General features: G+C 35.0%; 1 protein-coding gene across 1 annotated transcript in view; it reads right to left on the bottom strand.

Moving 5' to 3' along the window:
* Positions 1 to 13758: 13758 nt before the first annotated feature.
* The window catches only part of LOC145689063 (uncharacterized), a 98967-nt gene continuing 91768 nt past the window's right edge, over positions 13759 to 20957 (bottom strand). The window contains exon 2 of the mRNA XM_081763191.1: positions 13759 to 13940. Within this exon, the coding sequence (XP_081619317.1) occupies positions 13883 to 13940 (58 nt within the window). The 3' untranslated portion in view covers positions 13759 to 13882. The remainder of the gene's footprint in view (positions 13941 to 20957) is intronic.

Here is a 20957-nt window from a genome sequence, read left to right as displayed (position 1 = left end):
GTAGGTGCAAAAGCTGGCCCCCAATGCTAATCAACAGCCAAAATTAGCAAAGTATTAATTTACAAATGATGAAAAGGAACATTTTGTAAAGTAATTTAGAATTAAGTAAACTTATGTAGAACTAGAGATGAAGTACTATTAATAAACCTCAACCACCGTTAGTAATAGACGTCGGTCTGTCTCCTCTCTCTGACTCAAATTTCTGAAGAGGTGCTCGGACTTCTCTTACATGTGCATTAACGCACGAAATTTCAAGAAATGGGCAGAAGGAAAGGTCGTGTGTGGCAATGTAACATGCAAAATCATAAAGATAAGAAAGTATCTTGCAAATATTGTAAAACAAACATATTTGTGCGCAAATGTTGACAAAATTGTTTATAACATTTAAAAATTTAATATGTTTATAATATCAGTAGTAGAGTCAAGTTTAGAAAAGCTACTTACATGTAAATTTAAACTGTATAGTATGTGGACATACTATACAATTTTTGAAATATATTTACGTTCATTGGACCCTATTGTAAATAAATATCCATTATGCGTACTCTCTAAATATAATAGAATATTAATAAAATAACATCGTTCAGGATATACATATTAAAGACTCCTCTGGGGACAGCAGTAATAACATACTGTGATATAAAAAAGAATTTATCTTTGAAATTATAATATAATAATAGAATGCAACTTTCTTTGTGATTGTACATAAATTTCTGGAATATTCCCATTTTTGGGAATCTTCACGGCAATATTTTCGATAAATATCTTCCCAGGAATTTACCAATCACTATCTCTGACTTTAATTTTTGAAGAGGTACTCAGACTTCTCTTACATGTGAATTAACGTATTACATGTCAATTTCGAGAAATAAGTAGAATGAAAGGTCGTGTATGGCAGCGTTAGGTGCTAAATTATAAAGATAAGTAAGTACCTTGCAAATTTTGTGAACAAAAATATGTATGCGCAAATGTTGATAAATTTGTGAGACATTTATCTTCTGGCATTTACCCAATCTAATTGGTTTATAAAATTTATAAATTTAAAGTGTCTATAATATCAGTAGTAGAGTCAAGTTTAGCAAATCCACTTATATATGAATTTAAACTGTTAGCGGTTTAAAAGTATTAGGACTTACTATATAATTTTTTCACACATATTTAATTGATAGAACATATTGTAAATAAATATACATTTATGCGTATTCTCTAAATATAATAGAATATTAACAAAATAACATATCATAGTTCAAAATTTACATTTTAAAGACTCCCCTGAGGACAACAGTAATAACATACTGTGATATAAAAACTAATTTATCTTTGAAATCATAATATAGTATTAGAATGCAATTTACTTTGTAATTGTACATAAATTCCCGGATAAATTCCCATTTTGGGAATCTTCCCGGGAATATTCCCGAAAAATATCTTCCCGGGAATTTACCCATCACTAGTTGGACCCATATAGAGCTACATCGGTTAACCACGGAAGCTAAAATCACAATTTGAGTATGGGGAAGATCTGAGTGGGAGATCCCACCCACATCGGTAAACTAGATGTTACCATATAATTTTTACAGATTAATATGTCACCATATCAGATTTTTAAAAAAATGAAATGAAATTTTTGAGTTTTACGTCCCACGGTCATGCCGGTTAGGCTTAAGGAGACGGTGATAATGAGAGATAAATGAAATGGTGGAATGAAGAAAGTGGGAGGAAACGGAAGAACCCCGAGAAAACCCACGCACACGGTGTTTGTCCACCACAAAATTCACTTGGCGGGAGCAGGTTTTGAACCCGGGACCCCAAACACTAGAGGTGAACGCTCTTCCACTGAGTCACCGCGGCACCCATATCAGATTTGAATAGGGCCATGTACTACATCTCTGGCGCACGCTACATGCTTGTCCACCATTTGGGATCCAAGTTATGTGTTTCTGATGAAAGTAGGAGAAAATGACATCAGATACATCTCATGTTTTTTTCAAAATGTCACTGGTGCAAGTAGTTTTGCCGCACTTCTATCTATGGCGGATCCAAGAGGGCGGTCGAACATTTAACGTGTTTCAGAGATGCAGTATTTAGGTTAAAACAAACAATATATAATAAAAACATTTTCAGAATGAAGCATTCTCATTTTTATTTTTTTTAAATAATTAAAATAAAATTTACACAAAACATATTAGCTAACTTTTTTTGTGAATTTCACTCATTGCATAAAGGTATTTATTGTACAATTGTTTTGCTGTTTCCAACATAACGAATGGAAATAAATACTTTTAGACACGGAACTTATTATCATTATATTATAGAAACAACATAGAAAAATGAGTGAATCTTCTCTTTCATCAACTTAATAGTTACCAAACGTCGATACTGTCTTTACCATTTGGTTTCATTCCATATGAAGAGCACGCAGGAAGAACTATGAAGGGCACGTTTTAAAATGCTCAGAAAATTCTTTCTCAGCACCAAAATGTATAATGGTGCTGAGAGTACGACCTGTTTTCACCAATCATTTTGTATCTTTTGGTGTGGAGAAAATATTTTTTGAGCATATTGAAAATGTGACCTTCACTGTTCTTAACGCGTACTCTTCATATACATCATTGTTTTCTTCCACTGAAGAAGGAACCAGCTGTTGTTTCGCAACGTGTGGAAGCTATTTAGTTTATTCAAAAAAGGGTTCACTGATAAGTGGCCATTTTCCTGACCCTTATATCCTATTTATAATAAAATTAAACACGTAAAAATCATATACACTCTACGTCAACAAAAGCCACAGTAAATAAATTTATTTCAAACATCGAATTTTTCCGCTACACATCCCGGCTAGGGAAACATATATAATTAAAGAAACTATGCAGATAATATTTATCTTTCTACTTAACCTGAAATAATTTAGAGAAAATTTAGGAAGTTCTTTTCTTCTGTAAATTATTAGTTTCCCATAAATTTTAAGTTCTCAAAGTTTTTATTTATCCCACTGTAAAATATCCGTTAATTCGCACACTGGTCTGTAGTGTGAACCAGGGGCGGATCCAGGACCAACTTCCGGGGGTGGCGGTGAGTTCTCATACTGCTACTTTTAAGGGCTCTAAACTTCGGGATGGGTTTTATTTATATATATAAAGTAAGAAAATTTCCTCTTCGCGGGGGGGCGATTGCCCCGATCGCCCCCCTGGATCCGCCAATGGTGTGGACTCACCCCTTACACTTACACAGACAGCATGGAGGTTCCGAAAACTCATTATATTCAGCAAAATATGCATGCCACTATAAAGTTTTAGTTTGGATAGGTTCTTTGCAGTAAAATACAACATAAAACTTATGAAAATGTCACTAGGAAATATTTCTGCAAATTAGCGAACTGAAAGTGACTGTGGTAAATAAAAAAAAACTATTAATAACGGCTACTTTCATGAAGTTTATAATTCTCTTGTACTTTAACATATTATTGTCTCACTAATTTATTTACAATAAGATATTTCGTTCATATAAGTTTGTTTATATCGGACACGCTGTTGAGGGTTGACCACAACTAGCCGCGGGACCGATCACCCCACGGCTTTCCCTTCGGGGCGACTCTGCAAGGTGAATTAAAGTGGTCCTTGGACACTTGCGGGTTCCCCGCGGAACGACTGTGCATCTTCCCCTAAGTCTTGAGCCTGTTCTCTTCTCCGATTACATCTGTAGCCATCCCAATCTAGCGAACCACTTAAGACTTTTCCAATCCGTCGGACAATGTCGCTAGTTTGTATATTAAGAAATCGGAGTTGTACTGCTCCTGAAGAAGAAAAAATGGTAACCTTAACATAAAACTCAATGCAATAATACTGTATCACCAGAAGGGACTACACACTTAAATAGCAAATGTCATCATTCAGAATTAACAGATTAATTTTGAAGTTACATATATAAAATTCGAATGAAAATATAACTTTCTCCTAAAATGCAAAGAAACCTTTTATACATTGCACAAAAAACATCCATTGTACGCATGAGCGCATTATTACGTGCTCGAAAGGCGAATCTAACAGGACATTGTCGTTCGGTGTCAAACAGAGGAAGTAGGAAGTGGAAAACGATATGTGGATGGCTCAGAATATCCACTCGTTTCAAGTCAAAAATTGAAAATTCGCTTACACGGTGATATTGACAGAAAATTACAACTTCTTTCAGAGGCATAAACAAGGAAAACAATGATTTTATTTATCTGCGGATAACAGCGTTACCAATGCCCTAAAATGTCTACAAATGCCAAAAACTCTAATTTTCTTAGTTTCATTTTTTCTAGATTAACACATATTGGTCTTTGAACCCTTGATATATGACAGAAAATGTCATTCTCTAAACACGAACTGCAGTAATAAAAACTGATGAATGAATATGACAAGGAACGCGTATAACATAGCAGATACGGATCCATATGAAAGGAGAGTATCTAACGTATTATTGAGTTATGTTTTGTCCTCTAGAATAACCTTTTATTCTAATGGTGATTCAAAATTATTTTCGTATTCCTGTAGTAAGATGATCACAACGAACAATAACACTTCCAGTTCCCTTACTACATATTGTTGAGGAATTCGATTCGATCCGAAGAGGAACTTGTCCTCGTAACTCTGGTATTGTTTTGGAGATATTATCGCAAGCTTTACTTTTACTAGGATAATGCGAGAATGGCACCTAAACAAAGGATTTCACTGGTAGTAACCCTTCTCCGGGATTCCTAAAAATATATTACTAAAAAACGCCATACATCCGAAAGATGAAATTAGACAGTATTTTATATATATTTAACACAATATATATAACAAAATGCTTTAAGAATTCAGATCCTGCACAGGCGAATCAGTGACACCATCGCGAATGGGGCTTTTCCTCAGTCTCATCCGTGAAGGGCAGGGCCCCGAACTACATTGTGGCGTGAATCTAGAGCACATATCTTGAAGTGAAGTCACTTAACTACCTGTTTAAACCATTCCGTATTCATCGCACGACAAAAATCGAAGGAGAAATGTGTTGTTTCGACCTCGTTAGACTTTTGTACGACGCATAGAAATTACATTTACAGTAAAACTTCAAACGGACATCTCAAAATAACGGACAGTTTTCAATTTCCTGGCAGAAATACATTGGGTGCAATGTGAAAATTACTTCTGAATAGCTAACATTCTCAATAACGGACGCCGATACTGAAAACTATTCCCCAGCGTCTATGTAGAACTTCCAACTAACGGACAGCCTGAAATAAAGCTTTGTTATTTTCTTGAATTTCAAGCAATAATAGGCAGGATCGTTAATGTATCGCACATTGTTGGATGAGATAATCGAACGCAAATGTCTCCATTTATTTGTTTTCAACATGCATTTAGTTTAGTATCCATTTTCAGCAAAAGTATATTTAATCTTTGTCTATTTGCCTTGCTGCAAGTTGTTAACTTCGAAGAGAGAAAGAGTATTTTTTCCGAACATAATACTATAGGGAAAAAACACTATATTAGCTCATTATTAAACAGAAAGACATTTTGCCTACGTTATGTTGCTTATACGAATTGTACGTTAAGTTTATATTGTAGATTGTTTTAATAGCGGACATTTCCCAATAATAGGACAGTTATATTCCCTATTTGTGTCCGCGACATAGAAGTTTCACTGAACTAAGTCAAACTTAGTAATTCTTCTGTCAGTCTCGTTCGATCAATAATCGTAATCAAATGCACGGGAACAGGCTGATTAAAATCATTGTATAACCATGTCGTACGCCAATTATCGAGCGATAAAAAATCGAATGGTGTATTCAGGCACTTATACGTACTTTCTCAATAAAACTTTAAAAAAACATCTGGGCCCACGTAGACTAGGACTTTTCATTAAATGCACATTCCTAATGAGACTTTTCCAGCGATTTTACTCTTACACAAAGAAATCCTGTCATACTACTTTCAAAACTAGACCTGGACGACTTTTGCCCAATGAAATACAATTTGTATGTGAGATACCTGTAACTACATGGAACAGTTGTAATCCACAAAATTTTTCCTTCCCACGTAATCCGTCAATGCTAAATTTCATTGCGACGTCCCTCGAAAATACTGTCTTCAGAATGAACAATGTCAGTTTTTTGTAGTCCTCTCCACGCCCATTGGAAAGATAATGACACTAAAAAAACATAGTTAGTACATTACCATTTGAAATACAACAGCAATACGAAATACAATTTTATTTTGCCATCAAGCATTAAAAATAATGTAACATTCGTTGATGCAGTTCTCCATTCTGAACAATCTACTATATTTTCTGCACAAGTCACTAAAATACTCTAAGACTACTTTAAATGATTGCAGATGAAGTCGAGAATTGCTGAGATCGTATTGTCCGTTTGTCTTACAAGTTCGCTTCCTGCAAAACCGTGACATCATCATAGTCACTGATTCCACTTACCAAGGTGGAGATGGGTGCTAGAGAACTTCAAAGAAAGTATCCAGGACTTCCCGAATTCCCGAAAAGTGAAGGGACTTCTCAATTATTTGCAAAGCGAAGGCTTGGAGAATCCATGCACCTGTGGAAGTTGCCCTTCAACACTTAATTTTTATGAGAACCCGTGGATGGTTGGAAAGGTTGTAGAAGATGGTACCGGTATTGCCAAACAAGACATAACTGTAGACATGTCTACGACACGAGGAAACCGTATACCATCCTACCTTATGATTTTGTTGTTGAAACACGCAGGTGCTACACAGTGAAAGCAAGATTTTCGAACTAGTATTTGATTGCATTATTATTGGTAGTAGTAGTAGTATTTAAGATCCAATATGGACACCTAAATTATAAGTTTTAAGAATTCACAGTCCAAACTGCTACCGCTAGAGAAATAGTTGATTCTATTTTATTTGATTTGAAAGTGTATTATTAAGAATACGTCACAATAAGTTTTGGATTAAAAAATAAATAAAATACATAAAAATAAAATATATGTCATCTCCAATCCAGTTTGGCTGATGTACACTCATGTTCAAAATTATTGCCGTATGTCTATAAATATGTTGATGAAGGAATATAATTTGATAACGCATTCGCCCGGTATTTCTTATAATAATAGTACGTGTATAATCGGCCAAGACATGTATGTGGTAAATATCATGTCTAATGAGCATTAAATAAGAACAATAAAACGAAAATAAAACTTTCTTGTCCATTTAGCAACATTTTGTTTTACTCATTCTTATTTTCGTATTTATAATTTTTTTCCTGTGAAATTTACCACAAATATACATTTTCCGATTATACACATAGCATCAGTATTAGAAGTACCCTGCAAAATCATTATTAAATTATATTCTTACAAGAAGACAGTTATAGATATGCGACATTCATTTTGGACATGAGTGTACATGTACCCAGCAATATATTATAGGCTCATGACATATCTCATAAAAGAAGTCATACCTGTACTATATAAAAATGCATGTTAAAAGAATGTATTTTCTAGCATTTTTGCAAAGCATTTTCTTGTTTCCATGTCAGGTACCCACCTCTACATTGTTTGGTACGCATTAATTTAACAACCTGTACATCCGAAAAAGCTTCTGGCCACACGAGATCTATTTTTAAAGAATAAAAGTTTTCTTTTTCAAACAATACCTGAAGGATATTTACAAATACTTCGTGTCAATACGAACTTAAGAATACCACTCACCAATTTTGAAGCCATCTCTCTGTCTTTCTAAATGTTCTTCTAAATCGTGAACCTTAGACAAACTGCGTAAAGGGAGCTTGTCAGCTAGCAGGTTTGCATTTTCTATAGATTCCAAAGCTTCTTTACCACTACAGGGAACTTGGTGCAGCTCATGTATTTTGGCTTCCATTTTATCAACTTTACATTTGAGATGTTTCATATCTAGCTGGATTCTCTGCAGTAACTGGAATATTTTTTCAACGGCTGAAATATCAAAAGAAAAAGAAAAAAACTAAATTAATACCGGTACAAGACGAAGGAGGCAATGGCACACATTGTTTGAAATATTTTTTATTCTACCTTAAGATCGTGTGTGCCGCAACTACCATTAACAAAAGTCATCTTGGTTCTGACCGGCACATAGCTCATATTGACCCTGAAGTCGATACCCACAGCAACATACGGGATGAATTTTAAATCACATATTGATAAAAGCTTCATAACAAATGCATAAGAAGTTTTATTTTTATTGTATTTTTTTAAGTCTATTGCAAGAAAACCACTAATTGCTGTTTGAGATCTTTCCTAATCATTACACCATATTCGGGTCAATTTTGTATGTCTGTAGAGCATTTCAAGTGTCTTAATGCAATAAAATAGCCTGCTCGTGTCAATATCTAGCCATTCTACCGTATACGGAAGTTTTGCTGAAAAAGATTACTACAAAAACTCCTGTTGCGAGAGAACGCAGTTACATTTGATATTTCAACTTTCAAATTAATATAGTATAAGAATGATACGCTCCAATGTTTCTCTGCAGAACCTCCGTGTATGGAACAATGTCTAAATATCGATACTAGCAGAGTTACGGTTTCTAATGGGGTGCGAGGAATGCTTAACATTCACAGAACGTTGATCGCGTCTCTGTGGTGTGACAATTAAGACACCTGAACGAAATTTGACTAATTTGGGTTCGTTCGAATGTCAGCCAGAGCAACAATAAAAACTTGAGTGTGTGTTGGTAAATTGCTTTTGCTCACATATTTCCTAATTTCCTTCATTCCTTCATGCTAAATGGGGGTCCGTTTCCCGCTTTTTTTCATTTTGTCTTGATTGTTTCAATTTGAATGTAACAATAAGGAAATTAACTTTTACGAACTAAAATGCATTTTTACTTCAATAATAAAACGAATTACAATTATTAATACTATTTATTATGTTACTAGTAGGTTTATGATTGTTTGTAGACATTTTAGGACACAACTCTGTTCAAAAATATCTGCACAGTATTATGAGATTACTGGCATTTCTCCGTAAATTATTGTACTATTTAATTAAGCACAAAACGAAATTTAGTCCGTGAAAGGTACTTTCCGTTTATATGCACTAAAATGTCAATTACTAAAAACAAATATGTATTCAGCACTAAGCACTCTACCCATCTTATTTTAAGAAATAGCAGTTTAGAATTAGTGAAAAGTCTGGAGTTTTGTAGAATGCAGGCACTCTTTTAGTAAAGTGTCAAAGCGTTTTCTAAGTTAATAAATTCATTTTACTCGTTACAAGCTCAGAATGTTATGAACTTGTACCACACTTTACTAAGAATGAGCAGGGTAGGTACCCTTGGGAAGAGACTAAGGATTCCACAAGCGAATAGTATTTTTGGCTACCGATAAAAAATTAAAATAAGGAAATGTGCTATTGAGTAAATCAATAATGTTCATCAGATTCAATATAAACTAGCGAAGCTGCATTCAAGTTCTTCTTTAATAGCCGAATTAAACATATTTAACAAAATTCCCCAATTTCATAACAAAGTTTCGTTTTCATTTCTCTAAAACTAGTAAACTTAAATGACCCATTTAGGTTAAATGGTAAGGCAGTCAGGATAATTCCAAACACTATAGCTAAACGGTTAGCGAACGTGCTTTTAACATGGGTAACCTAACTCAGTTCCTGGCAAAAGCTTAGATTTCATTTTAGGTTAACGTCTCATATAACCTCACTAATAAAAGTAATAATTCGTTCTTTTTCTTTAATGTCAAGCTTGCTTATGAGACGAAATGAGATGAAAGAGATACACCATGGTTAAGCGGTTAGCGCACAGGCCTTTGCCATTTATTTTTAATTTGTACAATACATTTTGTAATGACACTTTCCATTTATTTAACAAGTGGCTCTTAATATGTTCACATATAGTGTTCTCAATTTGCAAAAGCAAATTATCCAATACAAATAAATACGCGAAACAACAAATAAGTTAAGAGTGAGTAATAAGAGGGTTCGATTCTCAGGTGGAAGCTCATACTCGGGTGGAAGCTTTAAAAAGAACTTCAAAGTCTATCAGTTTAGTGTCTAAGGACTACAAAAATAGCCTTGATGTTGAACAGGAGGCTAAAATCCAAGCAAATCCGTCAATACCAATGACTATCTTACGTGAAGTTTTCCCTAATCCTTCCACGCAAATGTAATGTCAAATAGTATCTAGTAGGGTGTATCGAAAAAAACTTTTTTTCGAAATTCGGTTACGGCTAGTGCGGATTTTTGGCCAAATGGCATCAATAAAACGTATAAAAAATTTCAACTTGATCAGACAACTCCTTCTGCTGCCGAGTAGAGCCCAAATATTAGAAAAATCAACAAAAGATTCACTTTTCAACTGATTTTCCAAAAAATATTTTTTAAATATTTCCTATATTTTTCGGTCTTTTAAATTATTGAAATAGCATTGAAAAGGAGAAATAAATACATAAAACAAATTTATTACGGTTATTTCTGTACACCATAAGCATAAAAACCTAGTTAATTATTTGTAAAAATGCACTGATTTTCTGGCGTATCGTACAATTAAATTTTAATATAAAATTATTGAAGTCTCTTGAATAACGAAGAAAACACTTTAGTGATAAATTCTAAGAGCAGTAATAGTATAAATAATTTGCTCCCAATGCCGTATGCATCTGCTTATCACACTAGATCACCTGCCGCCCACCTCTTCCCGAACGCCTCTTCTCTTGTACTTGCCCAGCTGAAAGGATCGGTCTTATCAGTCGCCAGTAGTCAACCAGCTGTGTCGAACGTGATTGTCGCTGCTTGAGTTATTTATTAGTGCTGTAGGAAATTTTAACTAAACAATTTGTTTTCGTGTGAAGTGCAGTATGTAGAAGTGAGAACAGTGTTTCAGTTGTGTTAAGTACTTTTTATTAGGAAGAGTGTGACAGATACGCTGACGTTATGGCATCGACAAGTTTGTTACGGTCTGACGTTAGGAATAGCATTATTGGGACACCCAAGGAATTGGGTAGAGCAGAGCTACCAACCGTTGAAATGTATTGAGACAATACCTATGGGAGCGAGAAGAAAAAATGAGAATTTCGGGATCCCGAAAAGAGCCTTCAACAAAGGGTTTATCTTCTATCGTCGCCAGGAAGATTGTAGAAAATTGAGATTACGCCTCAATCTTGTGGTTCTTTGATCTAGAAGAAAAGGCGCCTCTAGCACTGGTACTTTTCTTCCTTTTTCGCAGTTGCAGGCAAGAGGATCGGAACACTTACAAAAGGCTATATCAAATGAAATATTTTTGGCAGGCTGTTGAAAATCAGCAATTCGTTTCGGAGAAGTTTGGAAACCGGACTTTGCTGAGTTTTGCAAGTCACGGACAATATTATGGTACTTCAATATCATTGCAACAATCCTTCTGACACTGAAAATTGCTTCGCCGCTGATTGAGGCGTAATCTCAATTTTCTACAATCTTCCTGGCGACGATAGAAGATAAACCCTTTGTTGAAGGCTCTTTCCGGGATCCCGAAATTCTCATTTTCTCTTCTCGCTCCCATAGGTATTGTCTCAATACATTTCAACGGTTGGTAGCTGTGTTCTACCCAATTCCTTGGGTGTCCCAATAATGCTATTCCTAACGTCAGACCGTAACAAACTTGTCGATGCCATAACGTCAGCGTATCTGTCACTCTCTTCCTAATAAAAAGTACTTAACACAACTGAAACACTGTTCTCACTTCTACATACTGCACTTCACACGAAAACAAATTGTTTAGTTAAAATTTCCTACAGCACTAATAAATAACTCAAGCAGCGACAATCACGTTCGACACAGCTGGTTGACTACTGGCGACTGATAAGACCGATCCTTTCAGCTGGGCAAGTACAAGAGAAGAGGCGTTCGGGAAGAGGTGGGCGGCAGGTGATCTAGTGTGATAAGCAGATGCATACGGCATTGGGAGCAAATTATTTATACTATTACTGCTCTTAGAATTTATCACTAAAGTGTTTTCTTCGTTATTCAAGAGACTTCAATAATTTTATATTAAAATTTAATTGTACGATACACCAGAAAATCAGTGCATTTTTACAAATAATTAACTAGGTTTTTATGCTTATGGTGTACAGAAATAACCGTAATAAATTTGTTTTATGTATTTATTTCTCCTTTTCAATGCTATTTCAATAATTTAAAAGACCGAAAAATATAGGAAATATTTAAAAAATATTTTTTGGAAAATCAGTTGAAAAGTGAATCTTTTGTTGATTTTTCTAATATTTGGGCTCTACTCGGCAGCAGAAGGAGTTGTCTGATCGAGTTGAAATTTTTTATACGTTTTATTGATGCCATTTGGCCAAAAATCCGCACTAGCCGTAACCGAATTTCGAAAAAAAGTTTTTTTCGATACACCCTAGTATCTAGTATCTTAAATAAATGAAATTGTTTTCACCTTAGGTGCAACTGGTCACAATTTCAAAACCAAGTGACGTTTTCACCAATTAATTGTTAGAATGAGACTTAACCTACAACTTTTAGAATACTTTTCTGTTTTCGATTTCCACGAATACCTATTTCAAAGTATGGTTCACCTTAGACGATTGGGATTCCGGGTTAAATCCTTGGACAAATAAAATTGTGGTTGACAATATCGTGTCCGTAACTTTTCTTGGGGATTCTCCAGCTTCCCCTCATAGTTTCTTCATTTCTTATCATCACTGTCTCCTTTAGCCTATCCAACATAATCGTGGAATGTCAGATTTACTTTCATTTTAATACATAATTAAGGGAAATCGCTTTAATACATAGACAGGGGAACTTCACACCCAAAGGAGATCGCTAATTATTTATTTAACTAATGAAGAATCCAATTTCAAATTTCAATATAGGGCAACAGTGGCTCAGTGGTAGAGTTTTCGTCCGGTGGTAGGAATTCTTGGCTGGGCAAATCATTTAGCATTCTCATGACAAAACAAATGTTTTGGGCTTGGAGTTTCCCTCAACTTTTTATATACTTTTCCAAGGACTTTCTTTTTATAAAGCGAAACAACATAAAATAATTCATTTCTCATGATCACTGTCTCCTTTAGCCTAACCAAGTTTAAACTTTGATTAGTTTACTACAAGACAAAGAGAAATATTACTGCTGAAAATTAATTAAGCATTTAGCATTAAGAAAATACTACTTCAATTCTAATTATTCAATTTTTTGAAAACTTCAAAGTTAGTACAATTAAGTGTGAGAATACAAGATATAGTCCTCGATTTTTAAAAATCATAATTTATTTTCTAGTGACGAATCGTGTAATACTTGCAAACCAGCAAAATAAAAAAAAAACAAGTTCTTTCATGGCTAACTGGTTAGTGACAGCTTCTTTGGCATTTAATTTTTATTTGTACGAAAACATTTTCTAAAATCACTTTTCATTGTTCACACTTATTGAGGATTCGATTCCCGGTGATAGGTCATATGGTTCGGATTAATTCTTGCTGAAAAAGGACAATAATCTCAAAGTTCAACCAATCATCAAAAATAGAACTTGCAATAATTTCAACTATAAAAAAGAGGAAACGTTGTGTTTTGTACAGAATGAGTTTTATTACACAATGTTTATTGACAGTGTTATCAAAATACCTCAGTACTGTTAAGAAATTTAGGAAGGTTTTAAAAATTCAGAAGAAAAATCTTTTCCCCACTGGACCACAGAACAATTTATTTACATTATATTTACAACTTGTTATTTTTTCATGTTTTCACACATTCTTCCAATGATATATTTTAAAATTGCGCCAAATTATATTGTCCAATTTTCTTTATTACAATATTTAGCAAATATAATAAATATATCTTCTATGTCCTTTTTTGATAATCTGTGTGTTTTCTTCCTGCTCTGCTTCTCAGCCCTCCCTACACATCCTTTACTCTGATCTCAAATTTTGATTGATGTGGATAGTTGTGGCTGCCCTTCCATCTTTTCTTTAAAATAAAAAAAAATGAAAGTGTTATTAGTACAACATATTTTCACCAAAATAGTGCAAATTATAATTATTGATTTTTAATGTGCACAATATATATTTAATACCAATAAAGCTTTTGTAATTCTTACCATGTACGAGAATCAGTTTCTTTTAGCGTGCAAAACCCATAAGATATCTTTAGTTTGCAAGAGCTATTTAGGATTCTGGACAGTACTTCATACATTTTTAAATTCTCCAAAAATCTGGACAAACAAACAATTCGTGTTGTGTGTCCCAAACGTAATTTTCAATAAATGTTCATATAAATCGATTTATCCGTTACAAATAATATCACTGGTCGACATGGCTTTTGATACCTGGAAACTAATTGGTATTTTGAACTTCTATTTTGATACTGATCCCAAAACTATGATTATTTTGTTCCCATCACCCAGTTTTTCTATTTTTACCCAGTAGATGGCAGGGCACATAATTTACTATAATGGATAATTTAGACATTCAAAATTTTGTTGTAAATTCTTAACAGTAACCGAAAGAAATAAGTAATTTTTTGCTGTTATAGCTAGTCTCATTAACTGATGTAATAAAGTGCAATTTTTTCATGTATCATATTACTTAATGTAAGAAATCACGTATACAATTTATATATACACAGCTATAGTCTACGCTGTTTTGATCAAGTTTCTCTGTGGTTTGTTGCTTTGAAACAGTGAAACAATGTCATCTAGAAATTGTGTGAATTTCCCAGACATTTTTGTTACATTTGCTGATGTTATGTAGTGAAGAGACAAAGACGACGTTAACAAAATTTGTGAAGGGTGCATACAATGCATATTTTGGAATGAAATTGGGTGACCAGGACAAAACGTGGGCCCCACATACAGTTTGCAAGACTTGTGTGGAGGCTTTGCGATTGTGGACATGTGGCAAGAAAAAAGACCTGCCATTTGGAATCCCAATGGTATGGCGTAAACCAAAACATTACGTTGAAGACTGTTATTTCTGTGCTCTTAACGTTAGTGGTTTTAGTGCTAAGAACAAAAATAAGGTGAACTATCCAAACAACATACAATCAGTTATCAGACCTGTAGCTCATGGGCCAGATATACCTGTACCATGTGTACCTACTATTGTCGAAAGTTGTTCTAGTGACAGTGAAGTTGAGGTAGAATTAGAACAGCGTAATGAAGGTGCATTGTATCCTAGTACGAACACTAGCACCCCAAAGCCACTTACACAACATGAACTTAATGTTCTTGTGAGAGATTTAAATTTACCAAAAGGGAGTGCCCAACTTTTTTGTTCCCGGTTGAAGAAAAATTGTCACTTGTCTCCTGAAACCCATTTTTCATGGTACAGGCACCGAGAGAAAGAACTTCTACCATACTTCACAGAAGAAGAAAATTTAGTGTATTGCAACAACATAAGAAAAGTGATAGAATTCTATGGTATTACATGCAATGCAACAGAATGGAGATTCTTTAGTGATGCATCGAAGGCCAGCTTGAAAGGTGTTTTGTTGAGCAACGGTAATGTATTACCATCGATTCCCATAGCATATTCTGTGTTCTTGAAGGAAACGTATGAAACGTTGAGACTTATGCTCGTAAAAGTGAAATATGAAAAACATGTCAGTCAGTATGTGGCGATTTTAAAGTGATAGCATTGCTGTTAGGTCTCCAATCCAGTAACACAAAATTTCCCTGCTTTTTGTGTGAATGGGGCAGTCGGGACAGGGAGAATCATTGGAAAGTGAAAATGTGGTCACGTAGAAAGTGTCTCTCTCCAGAAAAGAAGAATGTGACACAACAGCAATTGGTGCCATCGTCTAAAATACTACTCCCTCCATTTCATATTAAGTTAGGAATCATGAAACAGTTCGTTAAAGCATTAAACGCGGATGGGGAATGTTTTAAATACATTGCAAGTAAATTTCCAGCAATCAGTGATGGGAAACTGAAAGAAGGCATTTTTCTAGGCCCTCAAATAGGAAAGTTGATGCTTGACCGTGAATTTGAGCAAATAATGACAGAAACTGAAACGGAGGCCTGGGTTAGTTTCAAACTGGTAGTTGCCCATTTTCTGGGAAATGAAGAACAAGAACTATGAACATTACGTGAAAAACCTTTTGGAAAATTTACGTAAACTTAGAAGCAAAATGAGCCTAATGTTACATTTCCTCAACTCCCATCTTGATTTCTTTCTCCGTAATCTCGGAGACTACAGCGAGGAGTATGGAGAGAGATTTCATAAAGACAGCAGATATGGAAATGAGATACCAGGGGAGATGGAACGTTAACATGATGGCAAATTATTCGTGGATGTCGAAAAGGGATGTTCCCGTGTCGAGCGTCAGTGATGTCAGAAAATTGAAATAAATGAAGCTTGATACTAAGTGACGTAATGTATTTGTGATTTTGTATGTAGGTGTAAATGAAAATGTACATTTATATTATCATTAACAATAATTTTTCAATCTTGTGGCAAGTCGCATACATTTAAGAACTGTACAAAAATTGTGAGAAATGCCTGAACTTAATATGTAATACGTTTCGTTAAGTCCCTTATAGGCTTAGTAATAAAACAATGCACCTGCTGATGCTAATATATTTTAACGATTTGTGAAAAAAATGTTACATGATAGAGAGGAACTGATGTTATTTTTAAAATCAGCATAAAAATCCATTCAAAGTTACCCATCCATTTCAAAACATCGCTCAACTTTTGAAAAGATGTCGACCAGTGTATTTTTTCTGAGAATTTTTCAATATCACCGCTAACGCTCTTTCGCTTGTTGCAAACGGTCCCGGGTTGCATTCCCATTGGGAATACTCGTCCCCACACGCTAAGACTCTCGCGTTCAGTGCGAGCAGTCCCTGGTCCGATTCCCGGTAGTATAGGGGAACATAGACTTCATAAGGGAAAATATTTTTTTTAAATTATGTCGTCATCACCTCCGATGTCTGGACGCAGGAAGGTGTGAAACTATACGTAATGTCTTCTACAATGCCTCTGGACTTGAAAAACAAACAAAAGACCGGACGAAAAATCTCAAATAGAAGAGTTGTAACGCAATGTACCATGAAACACCCGTATAGTACTAATTGGACTATGGGTTTCCCAAAGTGTTAGACATATAGGGGGAATAAGGGAGAAATAAGGTAAATGAATTTTCATTTGTAATACCGATTGAGTTCGGTTTGCAAAGAGGAAAAGGAAGAGATATTTCGTTGGCAAACATCTTGTAGGATCAAAGAATACATTCCTTTCTTTCCCATGGAGGTAGGTTGTTACTAACTATCAATTTCTTCAAAGTAATAACCATTTTTAGACAGTTCCATACTGTGCCTAAACTTTGTAGTCGCCAAATTTTATTTTGTAGTTTCGCAGTATCACTGGATTCGTGGGGCGCATAGCTACCAACAGAGGACAGTTTGACGGAGTTTTAATAACACGGCGCGTCACCAGACACAGGCTAATATCTACAAATGATAACGAAAACTCATTTACCCCTAGTTGCATCATAAAGAAAATTCTTGAGGCGGTGTCAACAAGCAATTTTTAAAAGAAATTTGATTTTAATGAGTTATACGTTTGAACGAAGAAATGAAAACCGATGTCAGCTTTTATAATGTTGAAATTTATAGCTTTTATTTCGACATATATCTCTATAAATGTTGTATTCTTATCACAAAGAACAAATCATCAATTTGTGTCTCTGAATTGCATAAAGATCAATAAACCATTCAAGAACGGATAATGTTGTCTCAAACACTGTTTATGGGTGCCAATTCGAGATGCAAAGGCAGGTGCAAGAACACAGGCGTTTATCCATCAGGTTATTGGCATGGGACAGACAAAGACAGTCAGTCGGAGGTAGACGCGGGAAAGTAACCGATGGACGCACCTCGTCAGTAAGAGGAGAAGAGAGGTAGGGAGATGGCTCCCCGGCAGACAGAGAACTCGTCAAAGAATGGGGAAAAAGGATTCATCCGTTCGCGAAAAGAAATGTTTGTTCACTCAGTGGTAAAGAAAGAGAGGGAAACAATATAGGTAGTCAATCATCACGGGGGAAGGGAGGTGTTTAGCTGTGCAAACAAGAAACTATGAGCATTAATTGGGCAAAAGGGAGGAAAAATAAAATCTTCCGTTATGATGTGGCTATACAGAACTTGGCTTGCTAATTAGATCGCAAGTATAATTCTGTAGCGGAGCCATTTCAGTTTGGGAGAGAGCTAAACGACGGATAGATGTATCTTCGATCTGTAGCGGACAGAGTTGCGAGATAGCTTAGCTAAGCGGCGGATGTGGGTATCTGTTGCTGCAAAATTGGGAAAAAAACGGAGTTCGCTTCCCAGCGAAAAATGAAAAATTAAATAAATATCCATACCTTTCCTTACCGTTCCTACATAACATATTTGTATTTTGTTTTCTTCTGTTCTGTTAATATTTTGTAAGCGTAACTCATCTTAGGAATCTACGCAGTAAAACGAACCACAATTAAAAATCATACTTTTTAAATATTTTCAGAACTTTTTACAACGAGTGTTATTACAAATAACACAAAAGAATACAAAAGCTGAGTTTTTAATAAAAAGAACGAAATAACACAAAAGCAGAGCTTATACAAACGACCCGTAAAAAAGGAGAGAAATTATTTTTAAAATTACAAGTTAAATAAGAGTGTTCGAATAATTTATTATGAGGGAAATATTTTTAATGAAAACGAATTAAATTAAAATGATGACATCATTTTGATGGACCAAATTAAATATTTAAGTAGGATCATAATTAAATTAAGGGAATAAAGCTTGTGGGCGCTCGGAATCGCGTTTTAAGGCTTATGGTTGAGTTTTAATGATCTGAAACATATTTTTAATTTTAATTTGATTGCAATTTTTAAAATTTTGATTAAAGAATCGTGTAGGATCATGTTTCAACAGGAAAAGAGGTCATTCAACTTTCCATGAACCACCTCACCCCCTTCTGTTGACCAGGTAATAAACCTTGCTCCCCCAGGGACCTACCTAGGGTCTGTATGAACCCGCCTGACAAAAAAGTAGTTAAGTAATAAATAAATCAATCAAACAAAAGGTGTATTTGTGACCACTATGCGCTTCAGTACTACTAACTTTTAACAGTGAAAGTTGTCTAAACTAAGCATTTCTTGATTGTTCATGTAAGAACGATTTAATAACGAATAAGTGATTCATTTTATGCTGTTTTAATAAATATGATACTCTTGATGACTTCGTGTGATTTTTCCTTTGTGGAAAAATAACCATTTTGAGCATATTAATTTTCGTAAGAGTGAACTTTGTTAACGCCGAAACCTTTAAATTTTTTTGACGCACCTTTACAAGAAGGTGTGAATTCAACACTAATCTCCTGCGTGCTGCGTTAAGAATTATTTCTCCGAAGATGTACACTTTTTTCCAGTTTACTTAAGCATTGAGGTGGCAATACATGAGTTGTGGCTCCTGTGGGTGGAGAACAACTCGGATAAGTACAAAGAAGAAAGATGACAGTAGAAGGAAACCAAAGCTGTATGCCAGTTTCTGGGACAAAAGTGATGAAATATGAATGTCATGAGCGCCTTATTACTTACCCCTTTTTCATACTAATTATCGTAGAGAACTCCACTACAATAGCAATGGTACCAAAAATCGCGATCGATACGTACGATTAGTTCTCAATATTCTTTTGAATAGGATTTCACTCTGTATCATTTTACTTTGTAATGTCAATTTAGGATTTACATTTCTAGACGTACGGAATCTCTGGCCATGTTAGCCCGTTGAGGGACCACCTTCCTCGGGGAACACACTATCCGGGGAAAGAGGAGAAAGAAAGGATTCAGGAAAGAAGGAAACGGTCTGGGACCTATTGTTAGATACTACATGGCATTTGCCAGGTGTGAATAAGGAAAATCCACGAAAACCTCATTCAGGATGGCTGGTCTGAAAAAGCTTTTTAACAATTTTTCGACCAAGTGACCCCACTGAGATTCGAACACGAGACCACTCACAACGGAAACGGGAGTGTTAGCGACTAAGCTACGCGGGGCCATTGCAATGCCAATTTTAGCGGAAGTAAAATTCTATCAGCTAAACAGGTGCATTTTCAAATGTACTACGGACACCTTACGCGATATTCACTCCTCTGTTTCGGATACCCGATTCTCAGCTCTGGAGCCGGCACTCAATCCTCAGTTTTGGATCCAGGTACCCGATTCTCGGTTCTCTAATTGAGTAACGATTCTCACTTCCCGATCTGGGTACCTGATCACAGAATTCCTAGCATTAATTATAATATTAGTGTTACTTCTGAAACTCATTGGAGAAAAGTGTCTGAAGAACAATATCCACACACCCTGCCTCTTATAATCATCAGTTCTTAAATTTAAAATTTTATTGTAAGTATAAAAAGGGCTATGCTTGAAACCTATTACCTACATTTATTGATAAATCCTGTATTTAATTAATCCTGTGTAATTCAGCCATATTCATAATTAAACAATGTGACGTAAATTAGTAATGTTAAGGTTCACCTTCATACCTCGGCTTAACATGTTTATCAAATGTACGCTTTTAATTAGAGAAACTCGTTTAAGAATGAGAAAGTCAGGAATTTTTTTTTAATATTGAAATTTAATGTTATGATTAAGTTTGATAATTAATAAGAGCTGACAATCAATCAAGAGGCAGAATCTTTAATTTAAAAATATTTGGAAAGGAAAAACACATCACATATTATTGTCTAATTGGAGTGCTTTGCTTGATGACAATAAACAGGACATTCCTTGAAAATAAGTAACTTCTTACAAAGAATCTATCATGCAATGGAGACTTAGATGGGATTTTTCTGAGTGTAAATTCACTCTTGTCTAGGTTTCGGTGACATATATTAGACCAAACAGGTATTCGTATTTGGCCAAACATAACCGACTGCATTCACAGGCCATGATTTCATCATTCTGCGAAAGAGATAAGAAGCGAAATGCGTACCAGGATGC

The sequence above is a fragment of the Thermobia domestica genome, chromosome 7 (genome assembly GCF_964235325.1).
Source record: "Thermobia domestica chromosome 7, izTheDome1.hap1.1, whole genome shotgun sequence".
Lineage (NCBI taxonomy): Eukaryota > Metazoa > Arthropoda > Insecta > Zygentoma > Lepismatidae > Thermobia > Thermobia domestica.
This window is presented reverse-complemented; position numbering and strand designations above follow the sequence as displayed.